The 17,142-nt window shown below is 36.4% G+C and overlaps 2 protein-coding genes across 2 annotated transcripts; one reads left to right on the top strand and one right to left on the bottom strand.

Moving 5' to 3' along the window:
- The first annotated feature begins 11,381 nt into the window (after window positions 1–11,381).
- Window positions 11,382–13,649, top strand: LOC122078436 (LRR receptor-like serine/threonine-protein kinase GSO1). Its single transcript, XM_042644412.1, has one exon. The coding sequence runs from the start codon at window positions 11,640–11,642 to the stop codon at window positions 13,431–13,433; it is 1,794 nt and encodes a 597-aa protein (XP_042500346.1). The 5' UTR covers window positions 11,382–11,639; the 3' UTR covers window positions 13,434–13,649.
- Window positions 13,650–13,758: 109 nt separating this feature from the next.
- On the bottom strand, window positions 13,759–15,541 carry LOC122078939 (high mobility group B protein 7-like). The gene is made up of 7 exons (XM_042645145.1): window positions 15,345–15,541; window positions 14,928–15,010; window positions 14,662–14,821; window positions 14,520–14,577; window positions 14,365–14,409; window positions 14,202–14,273; window positions 13,759–14,058 (listed from the first exon to the last, which is right to left on the bottom strand). Exons 1-7 carry the CDS (start codon window positions 15,449–15,451, stop codon window positions 13,987–13,989), a joined length of 597 nt encoding a protein of 198 aa, XP_042501079.1. The 5' UTR covers window positions 15,452–15,541; the 3' UTR covers window positions 13,759–13,986.
- Window positions 15,542–17,142: the final 1,601 nt, after the last annotated feature.

The following is a 17,142-nucleotide window of genomic DNA, read 5'->3' as shown; positions in this document are numbered from 1 at the left end:
CGGTCGAAACCAAACCTCTACGGTAGCCTATTTTTCTCAAATATTCACTTGCCTAACCCATACCACCCCCTTGGTAATCTCCATTTGGGAAGTTCAAAATTTAAGGGGTTTTTTTTATTGACATGGTAAATAATTTGTAATTTTTTTAATCATTTTTATTATAACATTATTTTTTCAATAATTATTTTGTTATTTAAAATATTAAAAAAATTGTGCAAGATAAAGCCAATTTTTGATAATACCATAACAATATTATCACGCCCAAGTAATATTTGAAAACTCCTTTTTAATCCTTGATGAAGCTTTACCCACCTTAACTGTTAACTCTAGGATACTGACATTTTGGCCTTGTCCTCTGGGTAAGGAAAGGACCAAACTTTGCCCTACCCCGTAGTGTAAGGGTAGATTAATAGTCCTCAAATTCCTTAGAAGGTAAGGTAAGGCCATTACCTGACCCCACCACCCTAGCCGTTGCCACCCATGTCCCAACTCATGTCTTATGTTGTGAACCGTTAAAAAAAAAAATTTGTATTAGGTGGCATTTAAATTTCCTAGTTGAAATTTGAAACAATATAATTCCAGTAAACAGCTCAAGTATGTTCCCCACATGAAAGTAGTAAGTACTATTGAGATGATTTCATCCACTGGCATGAACCAATTGTATATGACTAGCCCTGGAACAGAGACACCCTACCCTGGAGTCCTGGACCTACCAAGGAAGAAGCCCCATGTACAGAATTAATTTTCCCCATGGACTGGTGAGCCCACTTAAGACCTTTCGTGAGGAGTTGGGATAGGAAACTTGGTCGGTTGTCAAGGGTGAAGGCAAGTTTTTCTTGGAACAAATTCTGTGCTTAAAAACAAATTTTTTTTTTTTCATGGGAGATGGGGGTTAGGTTTTTAAAAGGCAACATGGCCTGTGCGTTAGTACAAATGAGAGAACGAGTGAAAGAATCAAAATAAATTTCCATCTTTTATAAAGGGCGAGGGGTCATTTCACATGACTCTGTCTCTGGGTGCAGGAGCCACGCTGCCTTTCAGGCTTCTTTTTTTCAATTATTAAATAGGGCAAGAGATTACTATCTTGTTGGCGCAAGTTCGTGCCAGCACTCAGGCCAATGGTGAGTGGGAGCAGCTTCAGCATGGAGGTAATAGGGACTTTTTGCACCCACTATGTCTAGGCATGTATTTGCACCAGTGGGTAACGTTCTTTCTTCCTATTAAATAAGAGCAAATTGAAGTGTGGAATGATACCTCTTTATTTATTGAGCAAGAGATCAATACTTAGTCATATAATAATAGTGCGTAAGGACAACAGCAAGAATGGAACCTTGTGTTTTACAAAGAGTGGGACAGTAATTTCAAACCCTCTTGGGTCTGGCTTAGGGCCCACGCAACTAGGTAGCATTCTTTTCCACTTATATATTTATTCATCTATGTTGAAGCATCTGGGTCCTTTAATCATGCTCCCAAATTCAAGCAATAATTTATTTTAAGGGTGTTAATAGTTTAGTTTCCGTTCAGTTCACAAAATGGGAAAGGAAGAAATAATAACCGAACCATTTATTAAACGGTTCTAATATCCTAAATTGAAACCAATTGCAATTAGTAACTAGTTCCGGTTAAACAGTTGTTAAACGGCTTCAGTTAAATGGTTTTTATCGGTTTTGATTTTGTGGTTGATTCGAGCTAATGGTTTCGGGTCCAATTGGAAAAGAATCCATCTTTGAAGTCCGATAAAGAAATCCGATACTGGGCTTGAACCACAACATGTAGGCTCAAATTATTTATTAGGAAATAAAAATAATTTAAAATTATTTTCATGATTTAAATCAATCACAAAACAGTAGAGAGTATATATAGCATGCCAGGATTAAACATGTTTTTTTTTTTTAATCGGTTTAGTATTTATAATCAGATCAATTGCATATCAGCTTCAAAAAATTTCACTTTTAACATTAAAATAGAATCATTTAATAAACGATTTTACTTCTTAATACCAAAATCGAATCATTTAATAAATGATTTATTAGTTCTGTTTTAAGCAATTCGATTCAATTTTAGATTTATAATTCACACCCTTGGTTTATTTTAAAGGATAAATTAGTATTCTAAATCAAGCCGGGCTCATTTACTTGTTTTTCCAGAAACTCCGTTGACCAAACAGATAAAAAAGGTTTGACTGAATTAGACATAAATAGTTTTGTTGGCTGGTTAAACCAAACCAATGACTCGAACCAGGCACCAAAGTTGTTAACCTTATCAGTGCACAAAGTTGTCAGGTTAACCTTATTTGACCATTGACAAAGCTACTTTTTAGAGTGGCTTGCCCTTAGGTTAACCCCTTTTGTGAAAATCCAACTTTATTTGGAATATTTTTGGGAAAAGGTTCTCTAAATGGCCACATGGCATCTGAATCAACCAAGGTCAACGGGAGTACATGTAGAAGCATTGGTAGTGATAGAATTTCTGACTTCATAAGATTGGACAGCTATTTTGCCTCGTATCTGGACATGGGGCTACACTGCCTTTTAAGTTTCTTTTTCATCTTAAAGAAAATAAAAATTAGGATGATCCCCAAACTCATCCCTCCTAGAATTCTTACGCAAGGGAACGGAGACAACATAGGGTTACAATCTTTACGAAAGATACATACTATTCTGATATTGTGTTATGACTAAACAATTGGCCCCTATTTGCCAAAAAAAAAAGGGATGATGTTAGGCAAGAAATATTAGTCTAAAGATAATACAGTTCTTCTTGCATTGATGGTACCATGGAAGGATAATTGTGATAAGAAATAAAGAAGTTAGGGAAAAGAAAAACCCTTCTTGTGGTTCCATCTTATTCTCTGTTTATATTGTATCATCCATCTAGTATCGTTCATTACCAATATAGATCCCCCTATCAGCGATCTGATACTAATTTCTAAAACCTGGATCCAGCTGAACTTTCTTGTTTTTGCAAACTTGCATCTCCGATCCAAGTACAATTTGAATTTGAATTTGAATTTTTTTTTTTAGGGGATGGAGAGATTTTTTGAACCTAACGTTTCTTATGCTTACACAAATGAATATTGCTTATTCATTTATTCAAAGAGAAAAAAAAAAAAAAAAAGAATATAAGGAAGCATAGTGTACTTAGGCTTCTAGAGCCTTTTCTCTTATTATTGGACTCCCTTTTTACCGATTTGGGGTCAACCCCACAATTTCTATGGTTCTCATATGGAGTTGGTGCTGACTGAATTCGTTTATGTGAGGGTGTATACAGGTGCCCGAGAGATTAATAGGGCCAAAGGCCTGAACACCTCGTTAGAAAAAGAAAAAAATCCCCTTATCTTTTAGAAATACTTTCCTATTTATGAACATCAGTGCTCCCATCTGTTTATCTCGCTCTTCCCTAAGTGAAAATACATCTCTCCACCCCTCCCATTGTTTGAGGGACTTTTATTTATTTATTATTTTAATTTTTTGGTGAGACAACTTAGGTTGGGTTTGTTAGGATGTTGGAGGCTGCAATATTGTGGGGACCATTAAGAAGGTGCTAAGCTGAATCTCAAAATTAAATGGTGGTCCGTGAATAATAGTCTGTGGCTTTTGCCTTAATCAGCGCCACCAAAAGCAGCCTCCCATCTGCTTGCTCATCTAAAGCCAATAATACAAATCCCCCCAATTTCTAATCCAACAAAATCCAAAAGACCATAGTCCCCCTCTTTTCATACTTTTCACTTTCGGTTAGCTTGGATTTTTTTCCCACAATAGAACACCTAAAAAAGTCAGTTAACTTCTCCAGTGGAAACTACAGAACATAGACTTCTTTTTCCATTGGAGTAATTCTGATCAATTTTTCTATATAACCAAATATAGTCTTAGAAATATATGAGCTTTCTTTTTCCATTGGAGTATCCCCAGGTATATCCATGCACGCTTGTGGGACTACTTTGACCACTACTTTGCACTTTTTCATAGCCTTCAATTTCTACAAATAACCACTATTATGTATTCCACTGTAACTATCGATTTTTTAAAGATCTATTTACCATATATAGAAACTTGACATTTAAGCAAAGAACTTTATGTTCTAGATGTTCACAAAAATTTGAGTCCTATTTGATTTGCCACACGACAGTTTCATAGGACTATGTAAACAACCTTTCCTAATAAAGAAATGGTTATGCCACATGAATTGATGATTTGAACACAATAGGCAATCTATCTCAATTGTATGATTTGTTCATCTATGAGGCTTTCCTTCTTATTTTTGGAAGGATCAACTTCACTATTTAAATAATCCTACCTAAGAATAATATTTGATTGTAGGTATTGACACTGACAATATATAAACCGAATTTTGACTCTTATTAACCAAAAAGTTGCTTATTAGTTAAGCACGCAAGTGTTAAAATAAACTTTATCAACATTATCCACTGGCCTCCACACACAAACAAGAGAGTTGCCGGGTGGTGAAAGTGGTTGAAAACTTATCAATATCATCCAGTTGAGAGTCCATAGTGTTGATGTACGATGTCTTGTATTTTACCACAGTTTAATCCAATGAGTACTGATGCAGACACCTCAACAAGAAGAATCTCATCTCACCGAGGATGTAGGCAATCTTGCCGAACCTTGTAAACCTGCGTGCATTGTTTGTTCTTAATTTATTCATTATCTTCTGCATCGTTTTAGGGTTGCGTTTCTACACTTAGTACTGTCCAATGGGGTGGGTAACCCCACGAGAGCTGCTAGTTCTGCTTGATCTAGAAAGCTTCTTTTAAGGGATTTAGTAAAGATCTTTCCACAGTCAATCTGTAATCTCATATGATTGATGATTCACATGAGTGAAAGATAAAGGTGATGATACATTTTTCTTTTGGACAAGTGTTTTCTGTCCGCTAGAACCCTTGCACCCACCACGAACATGCAACCCTAGGTGTGCGCATGGACCTCTCACGGACAGAAAACTTTGTTTCATTTGGTTTTTGATAAACAGGAAGATGATATTTATAAAAGGACCATCAAAGGCTATTCTACTGCTTCTTGTCTTCTTGGTCACTGCCTCATCACGGGCTTGGTGAAAAGCTATGGGTATCAAAAACGGTAGGCAAAATGTGGTTATAAATTATAATAATTGGGAAATGGAATCCTCCTGATGCATGTAATTAAAAAGCTAGCAGGAAAACTGATCCTTCACTTGTTCTTCTTCTTCTTCATCATCATCATCTAGTGTAAGGACCACATTTTTCTTGGCTTGAATCTTTTTGAGACCCTCCAAGTTTGAACTTTTCTGATCAACCTGTTCTGATGGAGGACCACCACTTACAATTGATCAACAAAACTACTCAATTTAATTAGTTGAAACCTGTTTTAATTATGTAAGATTCTCAATATAATTTTCAAGAAAATTAAGAACAATGAATTGTTTGAGGGAGCTACCATTACCCACTTTAGTGATCAGGTTACTTACTACTATCTAGCATGGGTCGGTTGATTCCATGGGGTAAGCATCCCTCCTTAATCCGAAGGAACGCTAAATCAGATTCCATAGTTCTAAGTATCTATATCATAGTGGTGTATCAATTGATACATATTGGTATCACCAGTATGCTATATATATTGAAAGTATCAACCAAAGATAGATGGATAAAGTTTTTCTTCGCCATGCAATCAAAGGGTCGGAAGCCCCACCACCCCCTAGTGGCCTGGATCCCTGCCGTAAGGGGGCAGGGAAACTCGATCGTAAACAGAATGTACAAAATACAACAGAACCAGTTAGGGTGTCTTATTCTTCAAAAATTCTTCAAAAAAATAATGGATTTTGGTCCTCATATTCAAATGGGGCAAAAGCTCTTCACGCTTTGATTCAATAGAAGCTCATCTTTTTCCAATGCAAAAGAGACCATATCAAAACATTCCATGTGAAGAATACTGCTTTGTTTAATTGGTTGGTATATTTTTGTCCATATTGGTTGCATGGATCCCAAAAGGTGAAGGCAGTCACTTACCCCATCTTTGTGGGGCACATAAGGTCAGTTTGGTTCCCCCTTCACATGTCTGTCCTATTCATTGCCGATCTATGGAGGGGTATTTTTAGAAGAAAAAAATGACATGTGTCAAACATTGCACCTCCTCCTCCTCTCCCCAGTAAAAAGTTGGTTCCTATTTGGGTAGAAGCAAGTTCCTGCTACCCAGGGTTCATAGTCAAAGAGATGAAATATATTCCTTTTGGTTCACAAATACACTTCTTGGTTACTCTTCAGATTTTATTTCTTTAGCTATAGGCCGGGTAGCAGAAACTTAGCAGCTATCCCCATAACAGCTAAATTCCATTCTCTCTCTCTCTCTCTCTCTCTCCATGCCATGCTCCCTCTTTGAATATTGGTGACCACCTAGTAGTTTTGTAATAGTAGTAAGGATTACGTTTAGAGGCATAAAAACAAATAAAATAATTCCATGTGATTAAATGATTTACTCACCTGTTTGATAGTTAGTTAATTGTTGAAAATATACTTGTAGACACATGTAATAAGAGGAATAGAATACTCATTTGAACGGTAGAAAAATCGATGTTAATGACAGCAAGCTCAAGCACCATAACGTCAAGAACCTGAAAATACATAGAGAAACTTAAGGAGTTGACAAGGTTGAATCATGCCACCGGTTATCATTCTTAAGATTGTGACACCCCTATGGTGCAAACCAAGTTCTTGCGAAGCAGCCCCACAAGTCTCTCTAGTTTTCGTCAAACTCATTTATCGAATCTGGTTGGAACACTTCACAGAGTTGTGTTCAATTGGAAATAACAAAACCATGAATAGTGACAACTTAGATCAAGAGAAAACAGATTTTAAGATTATCTCTCAAAACCATTAGAAAAATAGGCTAAACAAATTATAAATAGTAAAAACCAAGATCAATAGTAATAGAATCTTAGATTCTCTCTCAAAACTACTAAAAAAATGGCTAAGCAAACTATAGATAGTAAAAACCAAGATCAAGAGAAATGAGATTCTCTCTCAAAACTGGTAGAGAATTTAGCTAAGCCTCCCCTCCAAAATAGAAGAAGAAAAGATATCACCAAGGATTCTCCAAAAGTTAAGTTTGCAAAACATATATGTTTATCATTCAAATATATCTTCTAATAATGACACATTAGTCACTTAGATACATATTAAGATAAGATATAACCTCTTACAAACATTTTTATAATAAAATATATTTTTTAAAACATTTATTGATCTATTTCAACCATATGACCTATCTAATATGATACGAGGGATTCTTCCTATTTCAACGAAAGAAAAAAGCTTTTCCCCTTCTTTACACACAACTTGACTTTTCTGCCCTCCACTTGTTCACAAGAAATAGTACCCTTTCCATTATTTACAATCAAAATTTCTTACGTGGACATTCCAACCACTAATCTATCTTCATGTAACCCACAGTTAAGATTCTAAATGAACAAGTCAATCAAATGATTAAGATAAGAATCGCCTGTGTGGGCCAATGGCTTTCTTCCGTGATCAACGCAAGCCCTGTCCATCATCCAGGAAACACACAACTACAATCATGCTACTGAAAGAGAGAAAAGTCTACCAAACCTAACCAACCCAATTTTGAATTAGCTCACCCTTCTAGGCTTGCAGTCAAGAAAATCATGACCGTTGATGTAGAAAGCATTCAAATAATAATGCCCCACAGGCCCACAAGATGGGCCCACAAGATCCTCTCTAGTACCTTACGCGGTTGCCTCCTCTCTCTTTGGAAACTTCTTTCAGTTAATGACAAAAATATTATCTTAAGTGAGTGATTAGTGGAAGGGTGATTATATGGTGCTTCTCCTTTGACTAATACTATAAGTAAAGTGTCACCAACTCATCCATGTGGACCGTTTGATTGCTTGTGTGATTCATCATTCAAGTTGATCTAGACTTCATCATCAAGTCTATAAACCTAAACAATGATTGTGTCCATATATGGGTGGACTTCCTTGAATCGGATGGTTAGATGTTAATCATTGGAATAATTGTTTTGAGGCCATGCCCCATCAAAAGATGTGTGGCCCACAAATGAATGGTCATGATGGTGGGTATCTAATATGTACATTTTGAGTTGTAAAGTATTTGATCAACATCATCTTCTTCCATTGGATAATCAAGTACAAGATTATTTTAACTATTGCAGTAAAATATTTTGGATACTTTGGTTTTGTTGTTAAAAATGGATTATGAAGTTTAGACAACTTTTGAATTAAAGTATTCAATTTTGTTGTCTTATTCTCTCTCATGATATATGGATCATTTGGACAATGAAAAGTATAAAATTTCAAACCACACTCAAGAATAATTATAATTTATCCTCCTAAAAAAAACCCTTTTTTTCTTATATAAATGAAAAATTCATCGTTTTATTTTGATTTTTTTATAAATGTTTATTTACTTTGATAAGACTAAAGAGTGCCTCTAGATCAACACTTTATTTTGCCACGTAGAAGGGTGATGTGGCCATATTGATCATAGGAATATTTAGAAAATGATCTAAATCAGCCACATCTCAAATTTCGAACGTAAATTCAACCATAGACCTTCGCATTTATTAACATATTTACTTGCATTTTGAGCTATTCAATTTTTTTTTTTAGAAAAAGTTTAATTTTCTACTTAGATTTTCAGCATCTTATTTTACCACTTGACTAACTCTGTTTCAATTGAAACTTGATATGTGAGAAAGGATAATCAGATCCACCTCCCCCCAAAATTATAGCTCTTAATCATCATGTGACAGTTATTTGCGTTAGTCTAAAGAAACTCTCTAAACATATTGGACTAGAAAAGCTTCATCTATTTTTTATTTATACTCAAATTATGTGGCTACTAAAAAAATAAAAAAATAAAAAATAAAAATAAAAAAAAAAGAAGAAGAAGAAGAAGAAGAAAACTTATCACTTAGCTTGTTCTTATTGTTCTCAATTTACCGAATCATGGGAAATAGTAAATATAATTTGAGTATGGAAAAGGATGGAAAATAAAAGTCCACTAGTATCTATTTAGTCTTATTCGCAATTGCATATTTGATCAGTTTGGAAGCTAAATGAAGAAATATACATGCTTCCAAAAAATATTATTACATAAACTATAATATTCTCCACTTTTCAAGAATATTTGACATTTTGCTTGCTCTACCAATTAGAAAAATTAGGTTCTAAGTTTATATTGATTTGAAAGAAGTATAATAATGCATGTTTTAATTTTTAGTAGGTGGTTTTGGATTTCTCTTTCAAACAATTTGGCAAAAAAGGGTAGGTCTGGCAGTAGGGCTGTCAAGTGCAAAATGTAATGGTTGCACAAAGCCACAGATATGATATTCTGAACTATATAGAATAAATACTTATAGTTTTTTTTTTTTATTAACTAATGCTAATGCATGAAATTGTATGACTTCTATCTGGAAGGAGAGTACTTACATATTCAAGTCCTCCAAGCTAGGTTATTTCAAATTTTCAAAAGAAAAAAAAAAATTATATATATATATATAGGAGGTGGCGGGGTAAAGAATCTGTCCCAATGGGGTAAAAGTTAACAACATTTTGTTAAATATTTCTCAAAATTTGGTTCCTAATGTGAATCTTAAATTGTAACCAAAGTGGTGAATTAAGAAGTTGAAATCTACTTTTATTGTTTTTTATCTTACTTCAAAAAGTTCTTTTGAATTAAGATTAGAAGAAAAGTTCAATACAAATTAAAATTGGCTTACTATTTTGTCATTTGCAAGAGTTAACTTTTTTTATTATTATTATTATTATTATTATTATTATTAGATAAGAAGTAAAGTATACTATAGGACTACAGTTCTACAAGGGGCTAGGAGAATTATAGATTTAGAGGAAGTCACGAGTGATCCTCGGGTTAGGAAGAGAAGTGGGGGTGGGGGCCAGCATAAAGGAGGAGAGATCATCAAGGGAGAGCAGCCGACTCCTTATATCATACAATGGCATTGCAATGAGTAAATCCGCACCATAGTTGCATTGAGCCATTTACAATTTAATCGAATTTTCACTACACTATAGGCCAGAACTCAAGATCTCCTTGAAGATATCGCAAGCCACAAGAGCAAGGGGCTATTGAGCAAAAGTTGTCATTTTGCACATTATTCTGTATACATGTGAGTGGATAAATCTGTGGCGCAATGATTAAGTTATATTATTACAGTATGTTGGTCATTAGTTCAAAATTTGAAAACAACCACTCTTGCAAAACGGGGAGTGAGGCTACGTATATTTGCCCCTCTATGACGTTTCATATGCTAAATCGAAAAAATTCTTTAGCTCAAATATGGATTGTAGAACTATGTTTAAGAGACATTTTTCATTTCATGAGGGATGGACTAATCATTTGACTTCCCATGCGTCTCGATTCAGGGCCACATTCCCCACTGAAAACATTTTCTTTCTACTTTTCCATTGATTTTTTTTTTTCCACTTTGATTTGTTCCTTCTTTATTTGGGATCAAAACCAACCTACAAATTGTTGTTCTTTAAAACTTTTTTCTTTCTCTTCCCCACCCTTTCCTCTTTTTTCGGCTGTAAAGTTGTTCCTTTAATGTAAAGGTTTAGGCATACACAAGTGTAGATAACGACATGAAAGAAACTTCCAAAACAAAGGGATGAATTCTTACACACACCTTTTGAGAGAGTTATTATCTGATGGTCCTTCGACATAGAAATTGATGGAGCCTCATCAATTCAATCCATCAAACCTACATTATTCAGTGTCAAAATATCTATAGTGGGGCGGTGATGTATACTAAGCATCCAATGGCTGAGATGCATAATTAAGTCTTTCTAACCATTAGATGCTCATTGTGCCTCACCGCTTGTTGCAAACCGTTTAAACTCTATTATTCATCATTTCATATGCAAAATGGTTAATAAATAATAATATTTCTTTTTCAGCAATATGCTCATCAAATTTAAAATGGAGTTCCAAGGGATCTGATATCTAACATAGAGTAGATTTGGTTGGGGCCCACATTAGAAATCAACGGCTACAAGTTGGGTAGGAAAGACAAATCGGATAGCAATTCCATTATAGTGGTCTATGATCAATGACAACACCAGCACCCATGCTGCACAGAGCAACAGATAATTTCTCTAATTAAAATTCACCAGAGGATGATAAGACACAGTAAAGTAATAGCAAGAATTTAAAGGCCATGGGAATTTTGAATCTGAGACGCTCTAAACCTCTCTAACGTTCAAAAAACAAATTAGAACCCTCGTGATTCATCAAACGGTCACAAAAACCCATGTGAGTAAATTAAAATCTGGATAAAGTGAAAAAACAGAAGAGCTTTTTCTTACATATATAAATAAGGACCTCTGTTTCAGACCTACAAGACTGCAACCATATTATTACTCTCTCTCTCTCGCTCTTTGCCACTCTGCTTCCATCATCATACCTTCCTCTTTACGCGAAGGAACAGACTCAGAAATTTCCTTTACAGCTTTTTCAAATTTTCAATTCCTTTGTTCTCCTTATTGTTGTGGTTTTACTCATCTTCCAGTAGAGTTCTCAGTATCCAGAACTCATTTGCAGGTTAGAAATCCCAGATATTCTCAAAATAGATCAAGACCCACCTCCCAAAATGTTGAATCTGATTTGGGTTTTCAAGCTTGCCCTTATATTTCAATTCTCTGTTTTATTCCCAGAAGCCCTGACTCAAACAGTTGCACAAACCCCAGTTTGTTCAGAGACAGACAGAGCTGCACTTCTTGGATTCAAAGGCAAGATTTTGAAGGACACAACAGATATTCTCTCTTCATGGATTGGAAAAGATTGCTGTGGAGGAGACTGGGAGGGCGTTCAGTGTAACCCAACAGGGAGGGTGATTGGCTTGGAGTTGCAGAGACCTGCTGACAGAGAGAGTGATATATACATGAAGGGCACCCTGTCCCCCTTTTTGGGTAGTCTCCAGTTCTTGGAGACATTGGTGATCAGTGGGATGAAACAGATTCATGGTCCGATTCCAGAGAGCTTTTCAAAGTTAACCCACCTCACACAACTTGTTCTCGAAGATAACAACCATGAAGGTCCCATTCCTCCAAGTCTAGGGCAACTGCCTTTACTGAAGACACTCTCCCTGAGTGGGAACCATTTGAAGGGACAGATTCCTCCGAGTCTTGGCAACCTCAGAAACCTCATCCAGATGAATTTTGGTAAGAACTTTCTGACAGGCCCAATCCCACCCACCTTCAGAACCCTCAATAGTTTACAGAACCTTGATCTTAGCTACAACCTTCTGTCTGGGCCAATCCCAGATTTTTTTGGGCAATGTCCTAATCTGACCTCTATTGACCTTTCCAATAACAATCTCTCAGGCCAGATACCCATCTCCATTTGTAACTTGCCCAATCTCTTGGACATTTCTCTGAGCCATAACCAGCTCACAGGAAGAATCCCAGATCAGATTGGGAACATTAAATCTCTTAACACCCTTTCTCTGAGTGATAATCAGCTCACTGGTCAAATCCCAGTTTCAGTTTCAAGGCTACAGAAACTTTGGCAACTTAATCTGTCAAGAAATGGGTTTTCAGATCCTTTACCAAAAATCCTTCCAAATGGCATCCCATCCCTACTGTCAATTGATTTATCCTACAACAAACTCCATTTAGAGAATGTTCCTGATTGGATTAGGAATAAACCCCTCGCAGATGTGCACCTAGCTGGCTGTAACCTCAAAGGCCTCTTACCAAACTTCTCAATGCAAGATTCTTTGGCATCAGTAGACCTCTCTGACAACTTCTACATGGGTGTTATTTCAAATTACTTCACAAACATGTCAAATCTGCAGAAGATCAAGATCTCAAACAACCAGCTTAAGGGTGATGTTTCAGAGATTGCATTACCAGAAGGGCTTTCCACTCTCAACATCAGCTCAAATCAGTTTTATGGTTCACTGCCAAGGCTATTACAGAACAAAACAAGCAGCTTTATAGAGTACATTGATGTTTCCAGAAATCAAATTACAGGTGAGATTCCTGAGTTCAGTGAAGGTTCAGGCTTGAAAGTGCTCAATTTGGCAAGCAACAGGATCACAGGCATAATCCCAAGTTCAATATCAAACCTACTTGAACTTGAGAGATTGGATATTTCAAGGAACCAGATAGGGGGCACCATCCCAACAAGTTTAGGAGAACTACTGAAGTTGAAATGGCTGGACTTGTGCTTCAATGGTCTGACAGGCAAAATACCAGATAGCTTTCTTGGCCTACAAAGCATCAGGCATGTAAACTTCAGGGCAAATAGGCTGTGTGGAGAGATCCCCCAAGGGAGACCCTTCAATATCTTCCCTGTGGCTGCTTATGCCCACAATCAATGCTTATGTGGCAAGCCCTTGCCAACTTGCAGAACAAAAAATCTAGGAATAAACGGTCAGTAAATGCTGACTCTGCTAACAGAGGTAGGCATCTGTAATGCCTTGTTGGTTGTTAGGAACTTCAGAAGGGATGAGGAATTGTTTCTACGTAAGAACAAATAGAAACCCATTCTTTTTCTTTACTTTTATTCAGTTTCCATCTTGATGTCATTAATTTGAAGAGGAACAAATTCAATGTCAATTGAGGCCTTAATTGGTATGATTGCTATTTCAATTTCAGATTGATTTTTATGAAATACTCAATAAATGGTTATATATATATATATATATATTTTTTATCAAAAAATTGAAAAGGTTTTAGTTGCATCAATCTGAAACATTTGAAGAATGATTTGAAACTGTGTTACCATTCAGACAATTACCAAAGTTTCTACAATGGAGAAGGACAAGAGGATCATTTCTTAAGATCATAAACTGTCAATGCCAAAACTTTAACCCCCTTGGAGAGAGTACTAGAAGGAAACAAAGTATACTAGTCACTACTCTAAACCTACTCAAACATTTACAAGGACAACAAAGCCTTCCATATGAGGCCCAAAACTATTTTCCATATCTTCTACTCTTCTTTCTCTGAACCTGGATCCACTTGTTCCTCTTGTTCATCCGCATCATCTTGCTTCTCTTGCTCCTGTCGTAGGCAACCAAGTTAAAAACTAAGAAATTTATTATATGTGTAGACCTTTTGCCCAATACACCCAAAACTAGTTGAAACGGGGAAGAAGGTACAAAACAGAGCCGCCAACCCCCCCGCCCAAAAAAAATGGAAATTACCTTGTAGGTTTCCAGAGCCTTTTCATACTCTTCCTTCAGCTCTTGTACTTTATCAAGATAAGGTTTCTTCTCCTGATGAAGCAACGAACCAAGTAACGTTGGACCAAAAGCGGAGGTTGCGAGATCTAACATGTACAGAAAGAATAAATGAAAATTTACTCACCTCTTCTGTCATGGATTGCCATTTAGCACCACCTTCTTTTGCAACCTTTGTTATTCCAGTTATTACACCAAATGTCAGTAAAATAAACACAGAATCCCACAAAATAAACTCAAACCAAGTGAGAATATAAAATTAATTAGACAGATCAATCTTACCACTTTAACATCCTTTCCATCTGGATTCTCTTCCTTGTATGATTTTCTAAAGTCATCCCTGTAACCAAGTTTACTATTAAAATCCATGTCTAAATAATTTAATAACCTGCAGAGAGAGAGAGAGAGAGAGAGAGAGTATTACATGAAGAGAAAGAAGGCAGTTGGAGGGCGCTTGGGTGCATTAGGGTCCTTCACTTTCTTCCCTGGCTTGCTTTTCTTTACTTTTGGTTCGGATGATGCAACTTTCCTTTTCTTTTCTACTGGTTTCTTTGCTTCTGCGTCCCTTTCTACAACATGTGCCTCTGATGGAAAAGAGAACAACGATTAGAACAGAATCAATTAATAGAGGAAAAAAAAAGGTATTGATTCATCAATAAACAAAGAAACCAGGAAGCAAAGAGGCATTACCTAACTTCATCTTGATCCTAGACTCAATGCTACAATTATGCATGTCAATGAGCACCACTGGAACATCTTTGTTACACTCTTCACTGCAAATCACCAAAGATACGAATTAACAAGATCATTAGAGGGAAAGTACAGAACAAAAAAACCAAAAACAAAAAACCCTAGAAGCATAAAGTAAAATAGAGAAACCTCAAGAAGCCATGGATCACAAGGAGCAAAACAAAACCATGAAAACCCAGTAACAAATGGGAACCCACAAGCGATTATAAAGGAACAAAGCCAAAGATATCAGAGCTGAAGCTTTAAATCTCCAGAAACAAGAAATGTTGATGGAAATAATAAATTTTTTCTGAAAACACAAATGGGAACCCAATAAGATCATATCTGAAGCCGAAAATGACCAGAAAGAATCAATACCATCTGGTGAAAGCGCTTCCATCCTTTGCACGCTTCATCGCATTCGTTTCAACTTCAACCCTCTTCCTTGCTTTAGGATTATTTGATTTCGATGTTGATCCAGCCATTTCTTCTCTTTCAGGAATACAGAGAGACGGAAGGGTTGAGAGTAATTCAAAGAAGAGAGAACTGTATTACTAAAAGCTTACACGGTGAGCGGTTAAGAAGGAAAGAAAAGAGAAAATTTTCTAATAATTTTTGGCGCTAGATACGACTCCCGCGAAACGCGAAACTTTCGAACTCCTTTGACACGGATCAATGAGTAGGAGCATTAGTAACTGTAGATTCTCAATTACTTGGACGGTGCAGATCTTATTCACCTCTTTGGTCTTGTTCATATTGCCGCTTAAAGTTTTCGGTTTGGCGCCAGATCTTTAGTCATTAGTTATTACCGTCTTCGGCCGGAGGACCCGGGTCAATCTAGAGGAATGAAGGGGTTGCCAATGATTGGGCTGGTTCAGGACCTGTACCTAGGTCCGATTCCAATGGGAGACTGGTTCTTGAAAGTTTTGTAGATGGGATTGATTAGTGGACTAGAGTTTTCCCATACCCATGGTCCCTCGGTCTGGATGGTTCGGAGATGGTATCGTGCAACCATGGAAGTATTTTCGACCATTCGTAAATAGGAGGGTAGACATGTATAGCCATTGTAGAATGTTTTCTCATATTCTTTTGTTCAATAAAAAATAAATAAACAATTAACCTAAAAATTGTTTGGTATGTGGGGTCATTTTTTTGTTCTTTGGGAATGAATTAACCTCTAAGAATAATGAGAAACAATATGAAATTTGGAAATTTGTTTTTGTGTTCTCAGAACACATGCACACGCACGCATACACTCACATCCAATCTCTCTCATCTCGCCCTCTGCCCTACCCCTCCCTCTACAACTCCCAGCCCAACGCCCTCTCCCTAGTCTCATCTCTCCCATCTCTCTATGATTTCTTTGCGAACTTCCACACCTTATCCGCCTCCTAATCAAACATTCATTAGTTAATGGTGGAAAAGCTGATCTCAAACAACAAAAAAGCAATCAAAGTTTAAAACCTTTACAATTCCATCTAAAATGCTAAAATTTGATTTACCAACCATTTTAAGATCAATGAAGGACAACATCATCTCCTTACAGAGAGGGATTTACTACCCTTTTTAGATATCCTTCATGACAGACTAGTCTCTCTACCATGAACTCATTCTCAAAGGACATGATGATGAGGTAGATTGACAGCTTGTAACTTGCATACCGGAATGGCTGCACAGTTAGAATATTATTCATTGTTCATAGAAGCACATGTATAATTGATCTTCACTAATCCAATCTCTATCACTTGCTGTGGTTTCTGGTCAGTTGATAAATTATAAAAGTTACTTGATCATGCTACTAGGATCTTAGACGGATCTTGAATCAATTGCTGATAATGAGTTTGGGCATTAATTAATCCAACATACTTAATGATCTTGAATCAATTACTGATAAAGAGTTTTGTTAAGTTTGTCGCGAATTCTTGACCCGTTTTGAAGATTGATCCACTCCGACATATTTTGGTGGTTACCCGAATGGAAAGTTTTATGAGATTTGTGATGGGAGCAGAGGGGTTGGACCAATAAGCCCAAGTTCGGAGCCCATCATTGATCTCATATGGGGGTGTGGGGGCTACATCCCCGCGATTCGATTGGATTGATTGCGACCCAATAGGTCGACCCGTGACTTAGAGTATATAATGTACTGTTGTCTTGTTGAAAAATTTATTGTAATTTA

Source organism: Macadamia integrifolia, chromosome 5, assembly GCF_013358625.1.
Source record: "Macadamia integrifolia cultivar HAES 741 chromosome 5, SCU_Mint_v3, whole genome shotgun sequence".
In the NCBI taxonomy this organism is placed as follows: domain Eukaryota; kingdom Viridiplantae; phylum Streptophyta; class Magnoliopsida; order Proteales; family Proteaceae; genus Macadamia; species Macadamia integrifolia.
The sequence above is the reverse complement of the archived record's forward strand: the minus strand, read 5'-3'. Positions and strand labels throughout refer to the sequence as shown.

What these genes read in the sequence shown, in the direction of transcription:
- LOC122078436 (XM_042644412.1), top strand. Translation starts at nt 11,640, where the DNA reads ATGTTGAATCTGATTTGGGTTTTCAAGCTTGCCCTTATATTTCAATTC.
- LOC122078939 (XM_042645145.1), bottom strand. Translation starts at nt 15,451, where the DNA reads ATGGCTGGATCAACATCGAAATCAAATAATCCTAAAGCAAGGAAGAGG. An exon ending in GGAAGCGCTTTCACCAGATG is followed by an intron (nt 15,011 to 15,344) that starts GTATTGATTCTT and finishes GGTGATTTGCAG; the next exon opens with TGAAGAGTGTAACAAAGATG. An exon ending in AGGCTCTGGAAACCTACAAG is followed by an intron (nt 14,059 to 14,201) that starts GTAATTTCCATT and finishes TGCCTACGACAG; the next exon opens with GAGCAAGAGAAGCAAGATGA.